The sequence below is a fragment of the Botryllus schlosseri genome, chromosome 13, assembly GCF_051294905.1.
Source record: "Botryllus schlosseri isolate E-star chromosome 13, Bs_hap1, whole genome shotgun sequence".
Lineage (NCBI taxonomy): Eukaryota > Metazoa > Chordata > Ascidiacea > Stolidobranchia > Styelidae > Botryllus > Botryllus schlosseri.
The window spans coordinates 10303126-10327261 of NC_137248.1; the positions used below are offsets into that span (position 1 = coordinate 10303126).

Sequence of the window (24136 nt, forward strand, 5' to 3'; positions counted from 1 at the left end):
GCCGCAAAATAATCGTCGCGGGCCGCGGGTCGAGAACCCCTGGTTTACATTATTACAGTCATTACAGCTGTCTAATATTGATTTTTCTGTATCACAACCTTTATTTGTATAGCTTTTGTTGGTAAATGACGTTGTTACAATGGTGTCCGGTCAATACCGAGAAAACCATTACCGAGAATGCTATTACCAAGAATGGACACCACCGAGAATGGACATTACCGAGAATGGGCACCGAAGAGAATGAACAATTGGACACCACCGAGAATGGACATGACCGAGTATGTAATGTATGCAATGCAGCCATGTTATGCTTATGCATATGTAGGCTACATGTCGTATGTATGTGTATCACGGCGTTGCCAGTTCGGTGACGATTCTCAGGTATAAATATCTCGACAACGTCCGTCTCAGTAAGTTAGAGTCTTGGCATTAGCCATTCTCGGTAATGTCCACTCTCTGTGTTGGTGTCTATTCAGGGTAATGGCCAATGACCCTACTCGGTAATGTCCATTCTAGGTAATGGTTTTCTCGGTATTGGTATTGAACCGTTACAATTGCTCGGGCACGGGGAAATTGTAGCACTTAATAAGCGATTTTCCAAGTAAAATTTTCATAGTTTATTATTAAAGTATAAGTTCCGTTTTTGCTTTTACATCACGCATAATGTTGCCAGTTTTATTATCAAAAAATTTGAAAAGTAAATTTCCATGAAAAATGAATTCATCGCAAATAATATGAAAATTGTTACAATTGTCCCCGGTTTTCCCCCAAGGGTAATTTTATCAAGCCACACAGAGCTAGGGACGCAGCCTAATATTAACACATCCACTTAGCAACATGCTGTGTAAACACTAAACAATCATAGTCTAAACTTTTTGTCTCGCTCCGCCAACCTATTTTCCGCTTCACATTTGGCCCGCCGGGAAAAATAATAGCCCACTGCAGCTCTTAGCGAAACGAGCGTGTATATTTCCACCCGTGCACCCCCCTGATATACAGGTGTGAATATACACCCCCGGCACGCGAAACCAGAGCCTACCGCAGACTTATACTGCGGTATAAATAGAATACAAAATTTTAATCCAAATTATGCATGTATACGTGGAAGCGTAGGAAGGTATATGCACGTATAGGGACAGGATTTATGACCTCGATACATAACTGAAACATGTTTTAAGCAAAGTCTTTCAAAATACCGTTTGTTTTAAATGCAACCCTAACAAATGCAGGTATTACCTATAATACATATGTTTCTTAACCTTTTTTTGCGTTCGTACCCCTTGAGCTTTCAATAAAATTTCTCGTGCTCCCTGTCCATTTTCAACACAGACTCCAATGGTACCTGTATTAAAATCAAAAACACCATTGACATGAAATCGTGCGTAGCGAGTAGAAATTTTTGAGTTGAATAAATCTGCCCAGAAAATATTCTACGTTTTGCTGGTTTGCAAAATAATTTTGGGCTCTAGATACCGTATGGGTTTAATTCCATAATGCATCTCGTACCTTCTTATTTGGTGCTTCGTACCGCCAAGGGGTTGACAGACCCCTGGTTAAGAGTCCATGTCCTTCACCGCTTGACAGGCTTCTGCGCATAGTGCTCGTGTCACTCATAAATATGGGTCGGGGACTCGGAGTTGCGTGTTTTGAAATTCAATTCCGTATTCTGTTAAAGCGAACAATATTGGAAAAACAAAATTCCACGTTTCATGCTGTTTGTAGCAGTCCTTGAATTTTTGTATGGTGATGAAGCACTGCTTTCAAAACTAGTGCAAAATGGTTGTCGTCTGAATAATCTCGGAGACCTATGGACTTTGCTGGTTATTTGTTATTTGTTCCGCTTTGTCATCAGCAGGAATACTTAACTTCCGCAATGTGTGACCTTATATTTGTTCCAACTTTAAGCGGGGAATGCGCTTTCGAATTGTCGGATTGTTCAAGGATTGGACCGAGTAAAATATAGTTGAATTGTGAGTATGTATGTATGTGTGTACGTGTGTGTGTGTGTGTGCGTGCGTGTGTGTATGTGTGTGCGTGCGTGTGTGTATGTGTGTGTGCAGCACCGCAACTGCCGCACCCCAAACCCCCAATCGGGGGGAGGGGAGGGGCCGAGCTCGATGGGGGGCCCGAAATTATTTCATGAATTAGCATAAATCATAGTGTATTTTTTGAAATTCAAATTCAAGTAGCCATTTTCTGTATTATTGGGTATTGGGCCATTAGCGCGCCACGACCCACCAAGACATACAATCAAGTGTTAGGCCATATAACATACGACTCCAAGAAGTGTGCCAGAACGATTGGCAGCGGGAAAAACTTGGCCGAAAAGGTCTATACCCTTATGAAGACCAAAGACTTCGTTATATATACAAAATACAGATAGGTTTAATTGTCCATAGGCGCCTAAATGACTGGCGCCGAATGTTCCTATCTTTGCAATATGAACCTCACAAGACAAATACCATCCAGCTGGGAAAATTTTTATGCCATTGAAGAAATACCTATTTGAAATCGTGTGCGTCTCTTAGTTTAGAAGCCTTCGTTTGGGCGGTTCTATATATTTTGATATAGGAGACTGGAAGTCACGAAATAACATCATGTAACGAAGTCATATCAACGGTTCCGCCCACCTGAAGATGTTTAATCATTATTTACGGGCCCTCCCGTTTTCAAGACACTTCACTCAGCTCTACCGGTAAATCTAATTACGTGAGTAGAGAGGACAATAAATTGATAGCATATTATATATGCAATCGCCGATCTGATTGACCGATTTTATCATAAATTATTGTTTTCGCGCCTCGCGCTGGCTCACAATACAGTACAGGTAATTTCGTGACAAACGCGAACAACGTGATGAGGGGGTCGTTTTATCACCCTATGGGAGCCCAAGACCCACGTTTTTGGGGGCTTGACGAGGTGCTGTTTCGTTCCTGCCAGCGGGTATACGCCCGAAGATGTTTAATTATTATTGAGTGGTCCTACCTTTTCAAACACACCTCACTCAGCTCTACCGGCAAATCTGATTACGTGAGCAGAGAGAAGATAAAAATTGATAACAATGTATGCAATTCCCGATCATACTGACCGATGAAATCATGAATTCCAGAAATTTTGCGCGCTTAACGCGCTTAGGCGACAAAAGCTGATCCACTAAAGAAACGCCCCCCAGACGTTCAGTCTTTATAACCCTATGGGGGCCCCAAGATCAAAGTTTTTGGGGGGCCTGACGAAGTGCTGTTACGGCCCTGTGTGTGTGTGGGTGCATGTGTGTGTGTGTGTGTGTGTGTGTGTGTGTGTGTGTATGTGTGTGTGTGTGTGTACGTGCGTGTGTGTGTGTGTATCTGTGTGTATGTCGGCGTATCGCAGGTCGCGGCCCACGGAATAGAATGTATTGTGTATGTTGCGTCTTGCGTGGAGTTCTTAGACATTCTGATAAGGATCTGAAGATGCAAAATAAGAGTCAATTTTTGAAAACATTCGAAAGTAACGTAATGAAATCCCGTAACGATTTCGTATACGATGGTCAGTGGTTTCGATGTAGAAGCTATATAAAATACAATACAATACATTGGGTTATAATTTTCATCTGAACAAGCTGTACAATGCGATAAGACACAATGCAATGTAACGAACAGATAGGATGTCGAACGACACGCATCAGTAGCGATCCTTTACTCAAACATCCACCTCGGCCTAGAGTGCCCGATGTCACAGTTTTTTTTTCGATGTTGATCTTTTTGAAGCCGCGGCCCTTTCTACTAGTTCTTTCCATTCCTTGTGAGTGCTTTCTTTTTCTTCGGGTCTTTTTTCTGTTTTTTTTTTGTCGCCGTAAGAACGGCGACAGCGGGGGAAGAGGAGCCCAAATGAAACCAAACCGGGTCCGCCTGCTTGGTAGGCGCTCATCGTAACCACTACGCTATCTGCCCCGCATATATTACCAGGACATGACCCAGCATAGCACAGTACCGCAGTATTCGTACATGTTTGATAGCGCGTAATGCTCGCGATTGTTAGTATCGAGAGATACGATATGGTTGATGTCAAAACAGTCGGTACTCGGTAGGCGATATAGCGTAGTACAGAGCAACTTCACGCGTGGGTGGCTACCATCACAAAAGGGCTGTTCTGAACACTACAGTAAGGGAATTCGATAGATACGTAAGGCGTTGTTCACAGCATTCGCTGGCCTGATTATACTCTACCTCATTTGATAGGACTCAGTGTGGAAATGAAAATATCATGAATAAGAATTGTGTCGCAGTGCATTTCTATAACGACCAATTGTAGGATTCGTTCCCCCCTAGAAATCCACCAAGAAGAAATATGACAGATATCAGAGGGCTTCCGTTGGCAGCCATTATATTAACGATGACATGCCCGTACGTTTCAGGTAAACAATATTTGAATGTTATGTAGGCAAATAAAATCATTGAATAAATTCAAATCGTAAGTACATACGCGACAACGTATCTGCTATGCTTTCAGACAGTCAGACGACAGCCTCCGAATCCTTTGCTGAAGTAACAGTGGCAGATCACATTCCAGTAATACGTAAGCACTTATTGTTAACGATCAGTTGTGACATCAACTCTAGTATGATATTTTAACAGCCGAAGGCTCGCCGAAAGTGTACAGCACGTCCGTGAGGTTACGACTAGCAAATAACGCACGATTTGAAGTGTCGACATTCACCTCAGCAGTAAGAGGGGGTTGACATTATCTCCGCTCGCTTGAGATAATTTAGTAAGTTATTTCATAGGCTGCACGATTCTACGCAGATGCGTTTACACAGGGATTTCTCAGTGTTACCAACGTCCAAAAGACCGATCTTACAGGAGGTCAAATCCAGGTACACATATTCCTACTGGATAACTACTATATCATTCTTTCACCATCGTATAATCGTCTGTTGGTCTACATTACTCGATTATTGCAATCTAGATCAATGCTTGTGAATGGTTCACCCTTTCAGCGTTCAAACAGTAACTTGAACACCCTAATCCTCATACATTGTAAATGAAATGTGTGTATTTATCATACCACCGCAATTTTTCATCGAGCATGTAATGAGGGAGTTGCTGTTGGATTTCATCACCAATTCATTATGTCAAGAGCTGTTGTAACCATTGTTCGGAGTGATTCTCTTACAAGAGTATCAACATCTTATGGATTTGATTTCGACAAGAGCAGAAATCCCTGCTCGCAAAGTTACCCTGTGTGGTGGCCAGTGAGCTTATGAGTCTGGCTGGGTACAAATAGTAGAGTATTGATTGTCATGAAATGACTCATGATGCGAGTCGAATAGTGAGAGATGATTATTTCGAGTACTGAAATGCCTGAAAAGCCTTTTCCTAATGAGCCCCTGAGTACTATAATAAAATAGTGTTATAGTTTCTATACCTTTTCACGAGACCTTGAAATATTGATTAATCGTAAAGCAGCATCCAGAATATGTAGCAAAAACCTACGCACATTAGTGGGAATGACTTTTCTCTGAAATCGTGATCTAAACACAGCATCGTCACTAGAACAATGAAATAGGTACGGTACATGGTCAAAAATATTCCAGATTATACAATTGAATAGTATATTCATATTGAAATGAACCCGGAAATTTTCGGTTCTATATCGAGAAAACCATTACCGAGAATGGACACCACCGAGAATGAACATTACCGACAAAGGCCAATGCCAAGAATCTAACATACTCAGACGGCGTTGTCGAGAAATTTATATCTGAAAATCAACACCGATTCTGCAACGCGTGATGCACATACGCACGACCCATACATACGCATAACATGCCTGCTTTGCATACATTACATTCTTGGTAATGTATGTTCTCGGTGGTGTCCATTCGCGGTAATGTCCATTCTCTGTGGTGTCCATTTTCGGTAATGTCCATTCTCGGAAGTGTCCATTCTCGGTAATGGCATTCTCGGTTATGGTTTTCTCGGTATTGACCGGACACCAATACTGACACTTGTCAGTAATCGTCAGCAATTAGTAAAGAATTGGAAAGAACATTGTATGTATATCAATAAATAATCGTACCACACAATATGACGTCACCGGCATGAAATTTCGAATAATCGGGGCGGAGAAAGCGCTTCAGCTCAATGCAATATTTTTAGATGGTACATCAAATTATATTAAACTGATTTCTCTTATTAAAGTGATTATATATGTCCAATAGGGTTATGACTTGAAAAAAATCAAAATTTTGTGTGTCCTGTAGTCACAAATGATGAACTTTGTGTCCTGATTTGAAAATCCACAGAAGTTAAGACTGTTCAAACAAAAACCTCCCGCACAAATTTTTTCCTGTTTTCACTGTATGATGGATAGGCTTTCTTTTGTAGATGCAGACTATATAATATATATGCCAAGTGATTTGAATTTAACTGACCCAATTCCAATTGCGAAGAATTGAAATAGTATTTTGGTAAATTGTGATTGCCCAAATTGAATTAATCGTATCGATGTATTGTTTACAGTTGAAAATAAATGATTATTAAATATTTATTGATTTCGAATTTAGATGTAGACTGTATATAACGTATAATTTAAATTTGCGTGACACAAATCAAACTGCGATGGGTGTTCCAAAAGGCGAAAGTAGAACAACTGAAGATATTTTCAGCGGTATAGAAAACCGATTATAGGAATATGATGCGTAGGAAAATTTGAGAATGTCATATCATATGTGACTAAATTTTTTCTATGTTAGGACAAATGTCAAAAATTGAAGTTAGTTTATGCGGGACAATTTTTTACGATTTGAACAAAATAATTATCATTTTATTAATTTATGCCAAAATGTTCATTAATTCCTGCTACAGGCAAAATTGCTTTTTCCAAGTCACAACCCCAATGTCCATGTCCAATTGTATATTGTCCGTTGTTCAAATATATAATATGCGTTGTGATAAATCATTGCCATTATCACATGGAAGGCGTCAATGCTCCCGACTAATTTTCGGCAATCTTCGTCACGGCTACGACTATATCCCATAGTTTACCCCGCGGAATCGGTACACCCTTGTACGATACAATCCGTTGAAAAGCACTGATTTCGATTTTGGTTCCCTTCTATTTTCACGCTGGAAAAGAGAAATGCATTATAAATTTTAGATTCCATTATTCTATATTAGCGGAACGCAAATGTGACCGGTAACCCCACCTTGTGTCGATTTACTCTATTACACAATACACATACCTATTCTACAGGTCTCATATGACGTAACATACATTTATCCGCTTCTATTCCTTGCGGTCTCGGGGAGTGATGCTGAGATTCAAAGTACTATCGGGTCGTTCGCGGCCGTACGTCTTGGGCTGAACGCGCAGCCAAATATTCTAGCGTTTTATCCAGTGACAAGCGATGAGTCAGCGTTTTCATTCGGTGGTAAGCATATTATTATTATTATTATTATTTATCATCGGTCTATTTCGCATCCTAACCAATATTATTCACTCTTGATACCGACTGTGTTCATTTGCTTCGTAAATATGAACTATATGGTACTTCGGTTATGAACTAAGATCTATCTTCTGCAATTTCGCAGGAAGTCGGATATGCGATGTGGGTTTGTGTAACGGCACCTACGTTACATGTACTGAATCGACCACAGGACTCACGGCTACATGTGTATCCCAGTGCAAAGCTGGGTTTTGTTACAATCAAGGCATATGCTTCCACACGAACCCGGATATCCGTCCCACCTGCCGGTACGTATAACATACAGATTGTACGCGAAAATTTATGATGATTGGTTACATCGCAATTTCTGCATCACATTTCGTTCGTATTAGCGCGTCGTGCCGGTAATCCGAATCGCCATTATTAAGGTTGCATTTAAAATAGGGTTGCCATACGTCCGGAATTTCCCGGACATGTCCGGAATTTCACTGTTCAAAGTAGCGTCCGGGAGGAATTTCTAAAATATGCCAAATGTCCGGAATTTTGAAGACTTGACGTAGGCTCATAAATTTTTCTTAAATCAACATAAAAACATTATTTTGAGGAATATTTATACTGCTGCATGACATTTTTATTCGCGATGCGCGCGATTTACTATCACATTCCTTGATTTCAATATGGGGACTACCACCCTCGCCAAAACTGCAATAAAACATGTATAAAAACAACCTTAATTTACTGGAATAAGTCTAATTGTAATCGCAATTATACGAGAACGGTATATTCCTAGAGATCGTTCAGGACGTTTAAATGCTTTATTCAAAGATAGTGGTTCCAAACGTGGGGGTCGTTTGCCTTTATCTGGGGTTTGCGAATATGTTGAACGTAATCAGCTTCCAAAATAGCTCGTGAGTAAGTCTGGGCATAGGTACTGACTTCCTTTAGTAATCAGCTTGTAAAATTTTGATCTAGGTCACGAAACATTATCAACATGGCCGGTGAGTAGTAACTAATATGTAGTAATATATTGAACAGGAGTGGCTACCTATTTGCCATTCACGGCCGGATGTCGCCAACTCATGTAGCCTACGGTCGCATTCCAGGGCATAGTCGCAATGAACGAGCTCGACGCCAAATACCCATGTTAAAGTGTCTATGTCCGTTTCCGGTGAACTCCGGACTAATATATTTAATGATATAGGTTTACTTTACGCACCTAAATCTCGAGTGGTCACCGGTAATGTTAAGGGACTGGTTATAGTCACGCCAAGCGCGAAAAAAATTTCATATTCTCCAATGAATTTCGTCAATAATATTAGTAGTTTTAGATATTACAATCAAACATTTATCCTTTCTCAACCCGTGTAATCAGATTCACCGGTAAAGAGTTGATGCAGGGAGTGTTTTCGAAAATTAAGGACAAGTTATAACTTATGATGCATCTTTGGGTGGGCCAATTATTATTAGTCACTTTGTTACATGCTGTTATTTCTTGACCTCCAATCAGGATTGTCGATATAGTGAGGAGCACACGATTCCGAGTTGGTATTTCCCTATCAGGCCCATCATGTTCCTTTGCTGTTCACATCTGTATTGTGGGGCTCTGATTGCAACGGGCGCTACTATATTAAAATCGAAAATGAAGTCACATTGAATCGCGCGCAGGGCGAATAAAATATCAAGATTAATTAAAATATTTCAAAAAATCGGGAGCCAATTCGTTAAATTCAAATTACATGTCGACGGCCGCTAACACATACTAATTGAATTACGTGTAGTATGACTGTATGACCAGACGGATAATTTGCACCCAATATAGTCGACTTATGTTGGGTGGCAGGAGCCCCTGAAATCGTCGTTCGTTCTACAGTTATATCATGTAGAATTGTAGATATATTATATAGATCATTGGTACGGATTATGTTCTGATGATGAAGACCGCTGACAGTAAAAATGCTGCATACCGATGTATACTCCTGGTTAAAGATATTTTTGGTCTGTTTGTGACAGTGCTCGAAAGCCTTTTTCGTCGAAGGGGCCATATTTTCAATGGTAATCCAATGTGACGTCACGATTAAAGATTCGTGACGTCGTTACTAAAAAACAACACAAAAACAATAAAAAACATGTTTTAAACAAGGGCCCTGTCCCCTGTTTCAAACGTGTTTGCTATAGAAATAGATTGTTTTTCATGCAACCCTAGGTATTGTATTGTAACCCTAGGCATCATGTGTAATTGTAGTATAAGGCCTTGGAGCCAGAACGTTTGTCGGAATCCCGTTTTGAGGAAGGTGGATGTGATCTGTAGCGGTATACTTGCACGTTTTATCGCATCTTTCTGGTTCTAGAAACGTTAACATAAGCAATAAGCAATAAGCATGGACGAAGCCATCGGAATATAGGTTGGTAGGGATATTGATGATTCAATGTTTTCCAGATGTCCAGCATATCCTGACCTCTGGGTGCTGGGCGAACGGTGTGAAACGAAATTTCCTCTCTGGCTGGCTATTCTTCTCGCCCTCATCGGATTTTTGCTGATACTCGTCGTCATATTCATAGTCTGCATGTGCCTACGTAGAAAGCGACGGAGACTTGCAAAAAAGCAGTAAGAGAGATTTAGAGAGAATTTTCATTATAACAGTGTGAAATAGCCCATATATCACGAAAGCTGAATATATATTTATTTATATATATTTATTCAGTATATTCCTTGTTCAATAACATATACGAAGATTATATCAATCACTCCTACTTCCATACTTGAGTGGAAAAGCGGATAACGTTTGAACACCTCTGCTGGTTGATGCCGCATTACGCAAGGCTCAAAATGAAGCGCAAAATCCGATTGCCCCTCCTTTCAATACTCGGTAATGCACGATGAATAATATTGAATCAGATAATCTTTGTTTCAGAGCCTTGCTGAACTCTGAACCGAAATCGTATATCAGCCCGGTCTTCCAACCCGATGTAAGTGTGCGACCGATGCTTGCGGTTCGCGATCAAACTTTCTCCATAATATTCAGGATTATGCCGGCGGCGCCACTGTTGCCTCAGTCGCCCCTCCTCCCGTACTTGCCCGCGAGGATTCGTTCGAGACGGTAACGTCTTCCGAAATGCCTCCGTCCGAATACCGACCGCCGGCTGCAGCGTACCGTGGCCGAGGGAGCAGAGAGACATCAGTCCACTCCCGCGACACTGACAGGAGGAGACGACGAGACGACAGGCATAAGAGCAGAAGACGGAGCTCTGGTATACAGCTTAGACAAAACTTGTTCCGGCTATGGGTCTCAAATCTAAGTCCAAATCCTTCGATCACTAAGAATCATGTCCAATTCTGTGTCGGCACACCGAGAATGGGACTAAATGCACAATAAGGAAATCCAACAGCACTTCCCTTATGGCACACGTAGAAACTGGTCACATTGAAACATCTTCAGATTTATCATCTATTTTAGATCCATGTTTGGACATAAATTTTCATAAGAAGAAAAATAGATTCGAAATTTTAATTCGCTGTACAGATTTGCATTGCGCGGAGAGACCTTATCGTGCACACCGCGACTGACCTATACTAAACCCAATTCGCCCATGCACATTAACACACTTGAGAAAATATTATCAATACAAACACTTTATAGTTTATACTATATTTATAAATTGGTCGCGCCCGGATTACGTAGATCCGGATACCAAGGTTCAATTCACATCTGTAAACCCGATCCGAATTCCTAATCTCAGCTTAACTCATAGAAACAATGCAAACATATCTCCGGATGACTTTCTATACTTCATAAAAAAATGAAGTGTAAAAAGTAAGTAGTTTTGCTTAGCAACTTGTAAAGTAGAAGAGAAGGATATAGTCTGAAAACATACCCACTATGGATTAAGTAGTGCAAGTAGGTAAAACCTACCTGGATAGTCCGAAAAAGGAGAATGGCTTAGTTACCATCTCTTCAGACACATCCGAGCGCGAATCCGAGAGACCGAAATCGCCGAGTGGGACGTCGGCCGCAGATGATTCGTCATCGGGCGTGGAAGCAGATTTGGAAGATCCCCAAAACATATCGTTCTACGAAGGTACTTATCTTGACGCTTGATCACGCTCATGTACTTTGTGCACAATGTATTGATTTAACATTTCAGTCGATGTCAACGACAGTGACATCAACTCCGACACAAGCTCGCACTCGGTCGCCGTGCCTGCTAGCGTCAAATCGTCGCCAATCAGATGGCTCCCTCCAAAGTCCAACGAGCCGAGAGCAGGATGGGTGCCGAGCTTGGGCCCGGCTATGTACGATCTGCCGACAACCGCGAACGGAACGAATAAAACCAACACCGATATTGTTAGCAGCAATCAGAGTTTGGAAGTCGAAAGGCGGCGCATGCGCGGAACCGACGTTTAGATGATGTTCTAGTGAACGTTTAAAATTCAATGCGCATAAAACACCATTTATTGTACTTGATTGCGTGAAAATACGTGTGATTATCGTAGCTATATATCGGAATTATTAGTTTCGTGATGGAAATATTAATCTGTTTTCTCGGAGTTTAAATTGAAAATATCTCACGGTGGACATTGCATGCTCTACACGTCGTCCACCAGTCGATTCGATTGCGATGTTATTGTCGTCGTTGAACCATTGCCAGCATGCTGTAGATTTAATCAGTATTGCTTTTTTGCTTTCGTGCGGTGTCGGTGAACCGCTCCGCAGCCAGCGTGATACGTTTTATCCTTCTCTTCTTCACTTTATGTATATCTAATATCCATGGTACGCCACTTTCTATATATAAGAAAAATAAGAATTTGATGGAAAGCAATTTTTGTTTATGTTTGAGTATTCTCATCTTGTCTCTATTTGATATAGCAGTCACGCTGAATTCAGGTGAAACTGGACATTATATGAATCAGGAATGCATAGCTCGGTTAGTGTTTTTGTTCTTCGCCGTTTAGTTAAGATATTTGGTCCACTTTCCTGAAATCCGACCCTATGGTAGGAATGATGAAAGATTGTGTTTACGCGATAGCGTCATGTGGCACATAACAATGCGATAAGGTCATCGAGGGACGCTGTGTCTATTTAGCACATGGTTCTGGTGCATGAGGTATAGATGAGGAAGTACATATTCACCGATTCTTCTCGAAGTTAGAGAAATCGAGATTAAAATAGATGCCAAGTATTAGATTCCAGACGATCTTTTCTGTGACGTTGTAGAATAGCACGAATTTCTAACATATTGAATATTTCATTCAATTTATTCATTCCGATTCATTAATTAGGCATTTCCTAAAATTAGAAAGATAATAAATGCATTAAACTGATATCAAAGGGAAATCGCTCCAGAGGAGAGAATCCCTCCCAAAGTGTATTCCAGGATTGCTCCCAGGACTTCTGTAATAAGATTCAATGTATTCTCAAAAAGTTCTCGCTACCGAGTATCTAGCCTAGTCCGACCGTCAAGAGAACGCGTCTAATCATTGCGTTAATCACAATCACAATAGTCACCTCTAACGTTTAAGAACAATCGTGTGGGTCGAAATCACAGTCAGACATGGTATGACGTGAATTCGAGATTTGGACATCCGCTCCTCTGCGGCTAGATTGCTCATAAAATCGCTAGGAATTTACGTTCGCGGAGGCCGGCTTGTGATTCGTCGTGTTCGTGCCTCAAGCAACGATTCAGTTGAATTTAATTTAGAACTGCAGCACATGTTTATAATTTTGATTCGGAGAGAGCTTCGGAAATCAGAACGCTCGTAGCGAGCAGAGCTGACAATTAGGAAATCCTATGGTGACAGTAATTTGCGTATTAGGGTGAATTGTGAAGCAGTCTTCGTGTTACTGTTCGATGTATACGCCGTGATATAATCAGTTTAGTTCACGGTTATCTAGATATCCCTAGTTTAGTTGTATGCATTCGCACCTTTATGACAAACTATCGTTTGGTATGAGTCTCGAGTGTCTTAGCAGTTCACTTCGCGACAAGCTAATCGTCGCTTCCAGTCACCACGAGAAGGTGACAACTGTTCTGATAACTTAGCCTTAGACGGTTTAGTTACGTACGGCTTACAAAATAATGCGCTTGTCGAAGCAAAACTGAGTACATTTCACACGTCGTATTGGATAAGAATAAGAACGTGCAAAAGCGATTCAATAAGTTACAAGCGACAGGCGTAGACGTTGACTATCGAGAATAGTCATGGTACGAAATACAGCGCTACGAGCACTCCAAGGCTTATCTGCGGAACACAGGTGTTACGCATTCGTTTTGACCGCATGTGCGATCATATCCAGTTGGACGCTTTATCATGAATCAAAAGATGTTGGCGACCATAATAGAAGCAGGCGCCTTGGAGATGGCTGGCACATCCTTGGCATGAGGCGCGATAGCGCCAATTTCGAGTGGATATTTTGGTTCAGCGATCTTCGGGAGAGTATCGTGCTCTGTATCTGCGGACATGTTTGCACCAGCTGGGTGTTTACTAAGTACCTTCCCTGGGTGAGTTTTCCTTTTGGATAGATGTGGTATACTTGCGCTATCGGGAAAGAGTGAAAGCTAAGCCTTGAGTCAAGGACCAGTTTGGACCGACTCGTACAATGTACAATGTAAATTGTACATTCACCGCATCAACGTATCGTCATGTTGAGTGATTCTATATGTACATGATTCTTGTCCAGCTTGAAAAGATACCGTATTTTCGTTGGAATATCTTTATAGCTATTGTTACTATTATCAAGCTGACATCGTCGAGCAACGAGCAATTGAGCAATGAGCATTTTCTGCTGAAATATATATCGCAAACTTGCGGTGCTCTAAGCAGACAATGTTTTTCCACGAAGGCGCGAATTCTAGTAAGGCGTCTGTAAGCGAGGAGGACTCTGGGGACGTCACACTTTAAACTATACCTATAAATAGCAATCGGGCATATTCGCAGTTCGCACCGCACGAACTGATTTTACGAATATACGTGCATCACCATAGTACATCATTCATATAATGAGGCCTTACAATACACTGTCGAGATTGATTTATGTACGATCACATGTTAAAATTTTCTACCTCGATCAAATTTCGATATAATATAAATTAACGTGACTAACTGTGTCTGCATATTTTCTTTTAGGCAAAAGATGGCGCCATTGCGGTATTTTGTGCGTACTGCGTTCACGCCGCTCTGGGGAACGCTTTCGTCGTCGTCATTTTGCTGACCTGCGTTTCTTTCGTTTCTATCACATATTTATTCAAATCTGTTGAGATTTGCTGGACGGCGACTATATCAAGTATATTATTACTGCACTTCGACGGGTTTTATATGGGGGTAAGAATTGACTCAATCAACTTTAACACGGCAAATTATATATTACGTGACAAAAATTCTTACCTATTGCGTGTGATGAACCAGGATCAAAACAGCGTCACCCCCTGGCGTCAATCGTTCGTCTTGGACGCCGTATGGTGATAAACCAAACTTGGCCTCCCATTGGGGTGAGCGTTTTCCGAACTAGGTACTTGTGAGCGCGGAATCTTATACTGAAATACTCAGTGTGTTGTTGTTGTTGTTGTGGTCTATAGTCGCATGAGGCGAGATAAATTTTATATTTCATGATTTAAATCGTTCAATAATATTGGTAATTGCATATATATCGAGATAATTTTTTTATCATCTGTCAGCTCGCGTAGTCAGATTTGACGGTGGGGCTGAGGGAGGTGGTATCTTTGAAAATTCAGGGAGAGTAATTATCGATATTTGGGCGGGTCCGTTGCTGGTATTAACTTCTAAACCTCGCGTCTTGGTTTGTCGTGTCGCGGTAATGGCCGATGCCGAAATGCCTATTTCTTTGAACTAGTGGTTCTCAACCTTTTTGTCGTCACGGACCTCTTTCGGATCCCCGCAGACCCCACAAGTTTCAGTTCAAATTTAGCTCAATTATCGTGCAAAAGTCATCTGTCTTGTGTGAATACTCAACTGTAGGTTAGTAATATACAGCAACAAGATGTCCTATTTTGCAAATAACATCGTATAAGTATAAATTGGACAAATTCATTATTTCAATGCGAATACTACCGCTGCATTTTTCTGGAATACGTGGTAGTGCCTTGAAAATGAGTTTGCTTGCACAGTGGGATATTTCATCTAGGACGGCCATTCTGTTCTTGGGTTTTGGCAGATATGATTTTCCTAATAATTTAAAAATTAGGTTAATAATCATTTTGCAAATGTACAGGTTTCGCGGACCCCCTAAAATGTTTCGCGGACTCCCGGTTGAGAACCACTGCTGCAAAATATACGCATTTTTTCTTGCGGGAGGGGTGCCCATATTAAAATATCGGGGTGAGCAACAGTTAGGCTACTACCCTGTATCTTCTAGCTATAACTGTCAGTAATATTGAGATCGGCATATTTGCGTTTGCCAGGTATCGTATTTATCATCAGCTGATGTACTGGATGACCGGTGGTCGGTTTCAATTTTTTGTCAGTCGGTTCTATATCACTGGTGTCATATTTTTCAAACAGTTAATATAAGTCATTGATTGTAATCAGTGATGCTAACGGATTAGCTGATCTCGAAATAAATCGTAAGAGAGATGTGTAGAACCGGTGCCAACCGGCCAGAATCCGCCCCCTTATATTATATGGCAGTGCTTTTCAACCTGTGTGACGGTTCGCACTTGTGCGAATGAAAAAAAATGCAGTGCGAATGACGAACATGGTGCGAACGGTGCGAATGAAAATCCCGGGTGAGTGCGAATGACTAAGGTGGTGCGAACGGTGCGAATGAAAATCCCGGATGGGTGCGTATGAAAATAGTGAATAATAATTGCTAATTTTTCTGACCTGGAATAATTCAAATAAACCTAATAGGAAATTCAAGGGCAGTGCAACTTTTGTTGTTGCGACGCAATTGTCAAAAATTGTTCAACTTACGACGCACCACTAGTCGTAGCTCTCACAAGCCGTAGTCAATTAATATTTTCGCACTATAATTATTATGTAACCAAAAGTCTGGTTTGGAAGCTGGTGTAGTAGCAGACATACAGTATAGTCAGCCCGTCTGAGCTTGCAATAGGCTGGGGAATGACGTTAAATTGACTTTCTGCTTACTTTCGCTAAACGATCATCATACTCCCGTGATGAGAATAACTATTCGATTAGTGCGAGGCACGAGGATAGTAGTAAATACCATCATTTCAGACTCCCATTTGCAAGTTACTGTAACGCAAATTATACCCTTTCAAAGGTTATTAAAGTATAGACCACAAAGGGTATAATTTTGGGTCGACACGGTGCCAGAACTGTCGTGTCTGTTAATATGTATGTAATATTTGTTCAATTTATGGCAAAATTCTGCGATCGTGTTTACAAATCTAAGGTCACGGTGTTGGGTACTGGAGCAAATAAGCGAGACACGCAAAAACTATGTCTTTATCATGAGAATTCGTGATAAGATTTGTCAGATTGGTTTTTCTGGAAAACATGGCTGAAAACCGTTGGGATGAGCTACTTTAAGGACTAGGGATGTGCAACGAGCGACTTCAGGTCTATGATACTCATTCATTTCGAGGCCAACCCATTATGTGTCCTACTGTCCAGCCACATGAAGACGGAAAGTTTTGGCTAACAAACGGCTGATAAAATGCGGTGCCAAAAATAAGCGTCGACAATACCTTGGTCAAAAATGACCGATACTGGACGGCCAGACCATTCGAAATGGATATGCTCCATTATCGGCACGGCATAGTCCCGTTCTTGCAATCTGAGTATAGACAGTGGTAGGCCTACAACTGCGACACGAAAATGATTTCAATTCACCCCAATTCGAAATCGCGTATGTCAGACCTGTATAGAGCTGTGTTGGATAGAAATGTGGTATGCGCGTTCTGTATATCATGCATGTCCATAAAATCATAGCATATGTAATTATAAAAAAATGAATTCCTATTTTTGGATGAGGCTCGGGTCGCGAGATGCCACAAAATTTCAGATTTTGGTGGTAGTCTAAAAAACTGCTTTAACGTTAGTAAACTGTCATGAAATTATCAACTTAGATTGAGCTAAAGAGCAGAAAACACAGTATCGTGAGTATATTTGCACTTCCCACATACTCGCGAGACAGTAAATGGGATGTCGAAAATTTTTTTATAACTAATACAAAAGCAACACAAATATCTTGATCATCTCTTTCATTCGATTTTGAGCTATGATCTGTGCACGATACCTGACCACATTTTCAACGATTAATCGATATTGGAGTTAGCTAGACACGGTATTTGCTGGAAAACTATCTTCTCGTGGCCCAGAGTCGTTTTCTAATTGTTTCGGTCTTGACGGTGTCACCACCATTGTGTGCCAAGGCAATATGCTAATTGCCCATTTATATCAGCTAATTCTTCCTCCATGGAATGTTTTGCTTGTTTGTTGTTCATGGTGTTTGTCGACTACTATGGTCATTTACACCAGGCCGATATTCTTCTTATTTTCCGTAACTGCCGACTTATAGCACGGCCCACCTCTAGGCTTTTGTAAGACACCGCTGACGCGGATGAGGTGGCGAGGAGGAGCCTAGGTAAACCTCCAACACTTAGATATCGGAATTCGGAAGTCGACCTCGGTCGGACTCGAACCCGCACCCATTGGTGTTGCAGCCGCGGATTATACCACTGCGCTATCTCGCCACGCCCATGGAATGTTATTATACCATCACCGAGGCCGTATCAGCTGGTGAGGAATATAGTGGTGTTCGGCACAGGAGAATAGCATATTTTGAACAACGTCAAAAATATTCTCAAACTGAAATAAATTTCAGTACTGGGCGTTCTTCCGAAAGCTTATATCAGATCACGGGCCGCAAAATATGACCTCACAGGCCTCATGCGGCCCGCGGCTGTGTTGGTGACCCCTGCTTTGAGACCTGGCCATCCAAGCACTAGTAGAAGGGTTTTAGTGAAATAGTTGAAATCAAGACGAGTAAAAATAGTAACCTTTTTAATGAGACACTTGATAGCTTAAGATACATATAGTAGCCAAATTGTTGCACATCTGCGCAAATAAATGGTGGTTTTTCAATATTAGGTTAGTTTGTGCGAATGAAATTTATTTTACAAAAAAAGTGCGAATGAAGCTCAAAAAGGTTGAAAAGCACTGTTATATGGTATCACTTTACACCGGAATGCATTATTCGTTAACAGATGCTACCGTTCATACTTCAACTAGACGGGAACCTTTTAGTGATAGCTTATTCCGCTCTTGGATTCACGTTATTGAGATGCTCGAGTTTCTGCCTGGAACAGCTATACGACGAAACCCCCAAGAGGGAATATGGCGTCGCGGAATTGCTACTATATAATTTCTATCTGCCTTACTTTTTCTTCGGTCCAGTAATGACGTACGACGCTTTCCTGTCGAAGGTGTGTAGTGTATATTATATTGGATTGATAGTTGACGGCGGACTTTGGGTCTTGCATATATGATGGTTTCGTTGTCCCGCGTGAAAAGATTGAAATGATGAAATGCGCATTGCGTATATTGGTATGAATAGTTAAATCATGTTTCAAAGAGTTTGTCCCGACTTCTCTGTACTTAAAGTTTGCAATTGATTTCTCACCACGACAAAGCTTAATCCTCCCTGCCTATTATTCCTGTATGAAATGCATCGGACTGGACGAGAGTGGTGACGTTTTATTTCACCACCTTCGCACCCGTCTACTCTATACTAGGGTTACCATACGTTCTCTTCTAAGAAGATTTGTCCTCTTTTTTGAGAATTTTGTTTAAATATAGGGTAAAATTCGAGTGATATACAGTAAATCAGCACTGTAGTAACGCTCCGGAAGCTATTTCGGGAGCAGAGCCGGAAAGTTGACCTTTTTTGTAGTCAACCGAACACGAAGAGCGACAAAATTACCATTTTTTCGGGATTTCCTCCGGTATTGGAAGTCTGAAAATTTTGAAAAATGGTCCTCTTTTCAGATTTCCAAAATATGGTAACCCTACTTTATACCCAGTATCGATGGCGTGTGTAGCATTAGGGTTGTTCAAAAAAAACTTTTTTTTCCAAATCTCACTCGCCTACTGACTAAATCGTCAGGTTGTCCAAGAAAACGATGCACACCAAATTTGACTCAATTCCAACCAGTCAAGGCCGTGCAATCTTGAATTGAAATTTTTAATTTATTAAAAAAAATTGAAAAAAAAAAATTCTCAAATTTTTCTGTCAACATCATGAAATTGTTGAGCTAGACGATGCAAAACAAATTTGAGTCAATTCCGACTAGTAGAAGCGGAGCTATTTGAGTTTTTCGTTGATAATCCCCGGATCAAGGATAATCCGACAAATATCAACGAAAAACGCGAATAACTCCGCTTCTACAAGTCGGAATTGACTCAAATTTGTTTTGCATTGTCTTTGAAGTCAGCTCAACAATTTCATGGGGTTGACAGAAAAATTTGAGAATTTTTTTTTTTTAATTTTTTTTAATAAATTAAAAATTTCAATTCAAGATTGCACGGCCTTGACTGGTTGGAATTGAGTCAAATTTGGTGTGCATCGTTTTCTTGGACAACCTGACGATTTAGTCAGTAGGCGAGAGAGATTTGGAAAAAAAAGTTTTTTTTGAACAACCCTAGTGTAGCATTTGAATAGGTTGTACCATTCAGAAAAAGGTTGACAAGCACTGATCTATAGCTACAACAACTTGAGCCCCACCAATTTCAAATTGTAGCTCTAGTTACAATATCCTAACATTACAATGGGAAAATGGAAGTCGCATGACATAAACTGCAGTCTCGTTGTCACTATTAACACATGACGTGTATAGACTGTTCACTGAAATTCACTGGTTCTCGTATTTTCAGGATATCACCTCGCCAAATGGTCCGAATATTATTAGACTCGCAAAAGTTTGTATGAAACTAGCTACTGCGATTATGGTTGTTGATTTCATGTTGCACTTTGTTCACATTTCGTCTATCGCCGATGACATGGAATGGCTGTGGAATGCTCCTGGCTACATCGTGGGTAAGTAAGTTCACAGCCTGGTCGTTCTTTTGCAGTCGCATTACATGGATCACATGGCATATAGGCATATGTATTTTGACGATCAAACTGGTTCAAAGCTTGATTTACATAACGAATGTATTTCCGCTCCTCTTCAGGCTTTGTTCTTTTCTGCAATGTATTTCTGGATTGGATGAAGGCCTCTATTCTGTACGATGTAACACGCGGCATAGCTCATCTCGTTGACAATCGCGTTGCGGCGCCAAACGGGCCTCCATGTACTGCAACTATATGTACATTCGCGGACACATATTTCGACAGAGGGGTTCAACACTGGGTATCAAGGTTCATTCTACGTCTCTCGCACAATAACGTTTATGTTTAAAGTTTATTTCTAATTGCATTTCAGGTACTGCTATGACCGCATCGGCGGTAACCATAACGACCTAGCGAAAGAAACATACGCATCGTTAGCAACATTCATAGTAGTCGCAATATGGCAAGGTCTTGGGCTTCAAGTAATAGTGTGGGCCATTCTAAACTGTCTCGGACTGACGTTTGAGTTTTTCATTTCTCAAATGCTACCGGACAAAGAAAAAGACTATAAGGTTAACAGATTCCAAATTTCCGAATAGTTTGCTGGGCCATAACAGTACTCTGTCAGCACCCTAAAACCATGGTATTAGCCCACCATATGGTGATAACACAACTAATGGGAAGCCTTTATCCTGAAAGCAATGTTATCACTTCACGCCATGGTCGCCATCCGCGAAAAAAAGCGCTTATATGCATATTATATCCGTAAACGGGCGAAATGCCGAATAGCGCAATTTACCAAAGAGCCTATTCGTACCTGGTACATTCAGTAATGAAGTGCTACTCCGACTTTACCTTGTCAATCAAGTCATTCATTAGATTACTTCCGTGGCATTTGAAGCAAAATCAGGTAGGCCCTGGCCGTTAATTTTGAATCACTTTAAAGTACATAAAGAATAGTTTCCAGATAAGCTCGCACAATTCATACAGACTTGTAATTATTGTTATGGTAGATCTATGACCTGTTACGACAATAATAATTATTACGGTCTCATTTAATTGTTACATAATAGTGCACCTGTATTACGGTCGCGGGACATATCTGTGCAATTGAAACAAACCTTGCAAAATTAGCAGTGATCAACCCTGCCGAACTATACGAGCGTGCATATAAAAGGCATTGGCGATTATATAACTGCAAGAGATTCTTAAAACACATGCAAAGTAAATGGAGTTGCTTGGACTTAACCTTCATAGTTTAATGCGCTGAGTGTTTGTTATTGGCTTCGCTCCGACAATTATGACGAGGCAAATTAAATTCGATTTCCAGATTATGATATTGTCGCTACTAGATACTGCAATGACCAACACAGCCGACCACATCAAACTAAAAGAATAGCCTCATTTTTGAGACGCTTAGTATTCTAAATCGATCACCATTTTTCACTGACCGCATTAGTTAACGGGGACAGGACTATTCAGCGCCGACATACCGAGCTACAAGGTTAGCCAGCACGCGGCAGCCCCGTTCTAGCTACCCCCTATAACCACGCACCCTTTTTAGGCTGCTGCAATTCGTAATATGTGATAATCGCCAGTCATTTTTCATCACAGAGAACAATATCCTTGTTTCTTGGGCTGAACTACTGGTGCATACTTATATTTAATGTTGTTGGCATCAACAGCGCCGAAACGGCTATGGTCGCATTCAAGTCAATGTTCCTTAGAGGTAGGAAGTTTCTGTGATTTTGATTCGATACAGCTACGTTACTTGCGTATTGCGATTCCAGGTAATATTTTGAACTGCGGGATCCCAGTCTTCATCAGTTATTGTTATGTTGAATTGATTCGCAACAATCGGGAAGTTGAGAAGAAAGAGAACTAATTTTTAGATACTGTGCCATAAATTTATCTTGACGAATCTCCGCCTTTCTATATATGTTTCTAAATAGAGCATGTGATATTATTGAGAAATTATACGTTTGTTATTGTCGGTACACGCACGTGCGTAGAATTCTGCTCCAACGCAATATATTTTATGATGCGCAAGTGGCTATCATAATTCGGCCGCGAGCAAAATGCTTTGAACTCCCTTGAACGGAATCCGGGCCGTGGTATGAAGTCGTGAGATTTCTTTAAAACGAATGGCACAATCTCAATATGATTAGGTGATATGAACGAAACTTATACAGGAGACATCGGAGTTGACATAACGAGGACATAATTCGTAGGTTCTATTGACGTTTCTGCAAGGCGAAGTGCTGTTACAAACACTTAACTTGAGTTTGATTGTTCACTGTTCAGTCTCTTTTGAAAGAAATGCGAGTTTGCCATTTGCTAGCCGCTACTGCTACATGTCGCTAAATTGAACTGTCGAAAATTAACGAAACTTGTTTAGACACGTTTTTACAGCTTTCACATATGAATCACATATGACTGTTGCTAAAAGAGTTTTACGCTGCTTTCACACAGTCGCGAACAACACTTGCAGAATTGTCACGTACGGCAAGTCCGAAGCATATCATGAACTCTATATTACGACAGAATGCAGAAGAATGCGTTTCAAATTCCGGAATCAATTTAAAATTTGATGTTTCCTTTCTCTGATTAATGGACAGAAGTGCAACCTTTTGTAATTTGGAATTGAGATATGAAAGTCTTAATGTAATTGGCTGACCGGCACTGGTCCGTGGATCGGAAGGAAAACTAACTGACCGGACAGATGAGCATTATATGATATTGCTATCTCAAAGAAATCAATGTACTTTTGGGAGAAAAGTGGAAAAACTAAGGCAGAGGGTTCATTTCCACGGTGGATAGTGTTTGCTCCTCTTCACAAGGCGTTCACAACAGGCGCGAACTTACCTCGCAAGTTTTCACGGGCGGCACAGTGATACGACATGCCATCAATATTAACACTGTATATCGAGCTCTGAACTACGCTACGAAATCATTTAGGACTGATGCTAGCCTGTGTTTTAGTAGCAACTTTACATAATATGAACCAACGAAACGTTTTATTGCACTCTTTGTACATCTGATGCAAGGTATACAGCATTGTCTTTCCGTGATTTGGATTCCCATATAAAAGTCTGACGCCATTTGTGAATTACAGTTGCTGTACCGTAGTAGGCCTACTTCTGATTGCATAATGGTTTTAGAAACTTCGTCCACATCGTCTGGCCGTATAACATCTACATCCACATATCATTGATATTATATATAGAGAGAGATGACTTCAGTAAGTCAAAACTATTATCTGACATATAAATCGATCGACTCAAGAATAACCGTGTCGAAAACCGTCCAGCCGCATCCCGCAGAGCACATCTTGTAATTGTTACCAAATCAACACAATCACAAAAAATGGTGCATCTGATATGCATAACGATTATGGATGGCGTGAACGTGACGTTCGCGTTCTGTGTGTGAACCTCGGAAATTTAAAGGTCCACGTTCACAAACGAACCTTGGTAGGTTCTGCACCGTGAACCTTTTTCATCTATTACAATTTTCACGTTATTATAGCATGTTTGGTTGAAATTATTGCATTTCAACTGCGAGTCACTCTATCAACACTAAACGAGCATGCAACTTCACAATCTCAAAAATTTTACCCGCTTTGTTACATAAGTTTGCTCGAAATATCCAGCTTTCTGTTTGTGAATATTTAGTGACT

General features: G+C 40.8%; 2 protein-coding genes across 3 annotated transcripts; both read left to right on the plus strand.

The window, feature by feature from the left end:
- The first annotated feature begins 4113 nt into the window (after positions 1–4113).
- Positions 4114–12244, plus strand: LOC145453798 (uncharacterized). Its single transcript, XM_080331781.1, has 11 exons — positions 4114–4393; positions 4489–4554; positions 4614–4702; positions 4763–4852; positions 7234–7411; positions 7572–7734; positions 9864–10031; positions 10339–10393; positions 10450–10675; positions 11384–11503; positions 11570–12244. Exons 1-11 carry the CDS (start codon positions 4327–4329, stop codon positions 11827–11829), a joined length of 1482 nt encoding a protein of 493 aa, XP_080187907.1. The 5' UTR covers positions 4114–4326; the 3' UTR covers positions 11830–12244.
- Positions 12245–12951: 707 nt separating this feature from the next.
- On the plus strand, positions 12952–22862 carry LOC145453799 (protein-cysteine N-palmitoyltransferase HHAT-like protein). 2 transcript variants are annotated; one of them, XM_080331782.1, is made up of 8 exons: positions 12958–13924; positions 14550–14744; positions 18614–18832; positions 20280–20442; positions 20580–20766; positions 20831–21029; positions 22072–22186; positions 22248–22862. In XM_080331782.1, exons 1-8 carry the CDS (start codon positions 13625–13627, stop codon positions 22340–22342), a joined length of 1473 nt encoding a protein of 490 aa, XP_080187908.1. In that variant the 5' UTR covers positions 12958–13624; the 3' UTR covers positions 22343–22862. The 2 variants fall into 2 exon arrangements, with proteins under 2 accessions (XP_080187909.1, XP_080187908.1); XM_080331783.1 differs by lacking the exons at positions 22072–22186; positions 22248–22862 and adding an exon at positions 21810–21964 and having other exon boundaries at positions 12952–13924.
- Positions 22863–24136: the final 1274 nt, after the last annotated feature.

Bases quoted from the DNA above. Each gene is read 5' to 3' on its own strand.
- LOC145453798 (XM_080331781.1), top strand. From the start codon at position 4,327: ATGACAGATATCAGAGGGCTTCCGTTGGCAGCCATTATATTAACGATG. The intron at 7,735-9,863 runs GTACGTATAACA...AATGTTTTCCAG, and splicing joins GATATCCGTCCCACCTGCCG to ATGTCCAGCATATCCTGACC. The intron at 10,676-11,383 runs GTATACAGCTTA...CCATCTCTTCAG, and splicing joins GAGCAGAAGACGGAGCTCTG to ACACATCCGAGCGCGAATCC.
- LOC145453799 (XM_080331782.1), top strand. From the start codon at position 13,625: ATGGTACGAAATACAGCGCTACGAGCACTCCAAGGCTTATCTGCGGAA. The intron at 13,925-14,549 runs GTGAGTTTTCCT...ATTTTCTTTTAG, and splicing joins TTACTAAGTACCTTCCCTGG to GCAAAAGATGGCGCCATTGC. The intron at 14,745-18,613 runs GTAAGAATTGAC...ATTCGTTAACAG, and splicing joins TCGACGGGTTTTATATGGGG to ATGCTACCGTTCATACTTCA.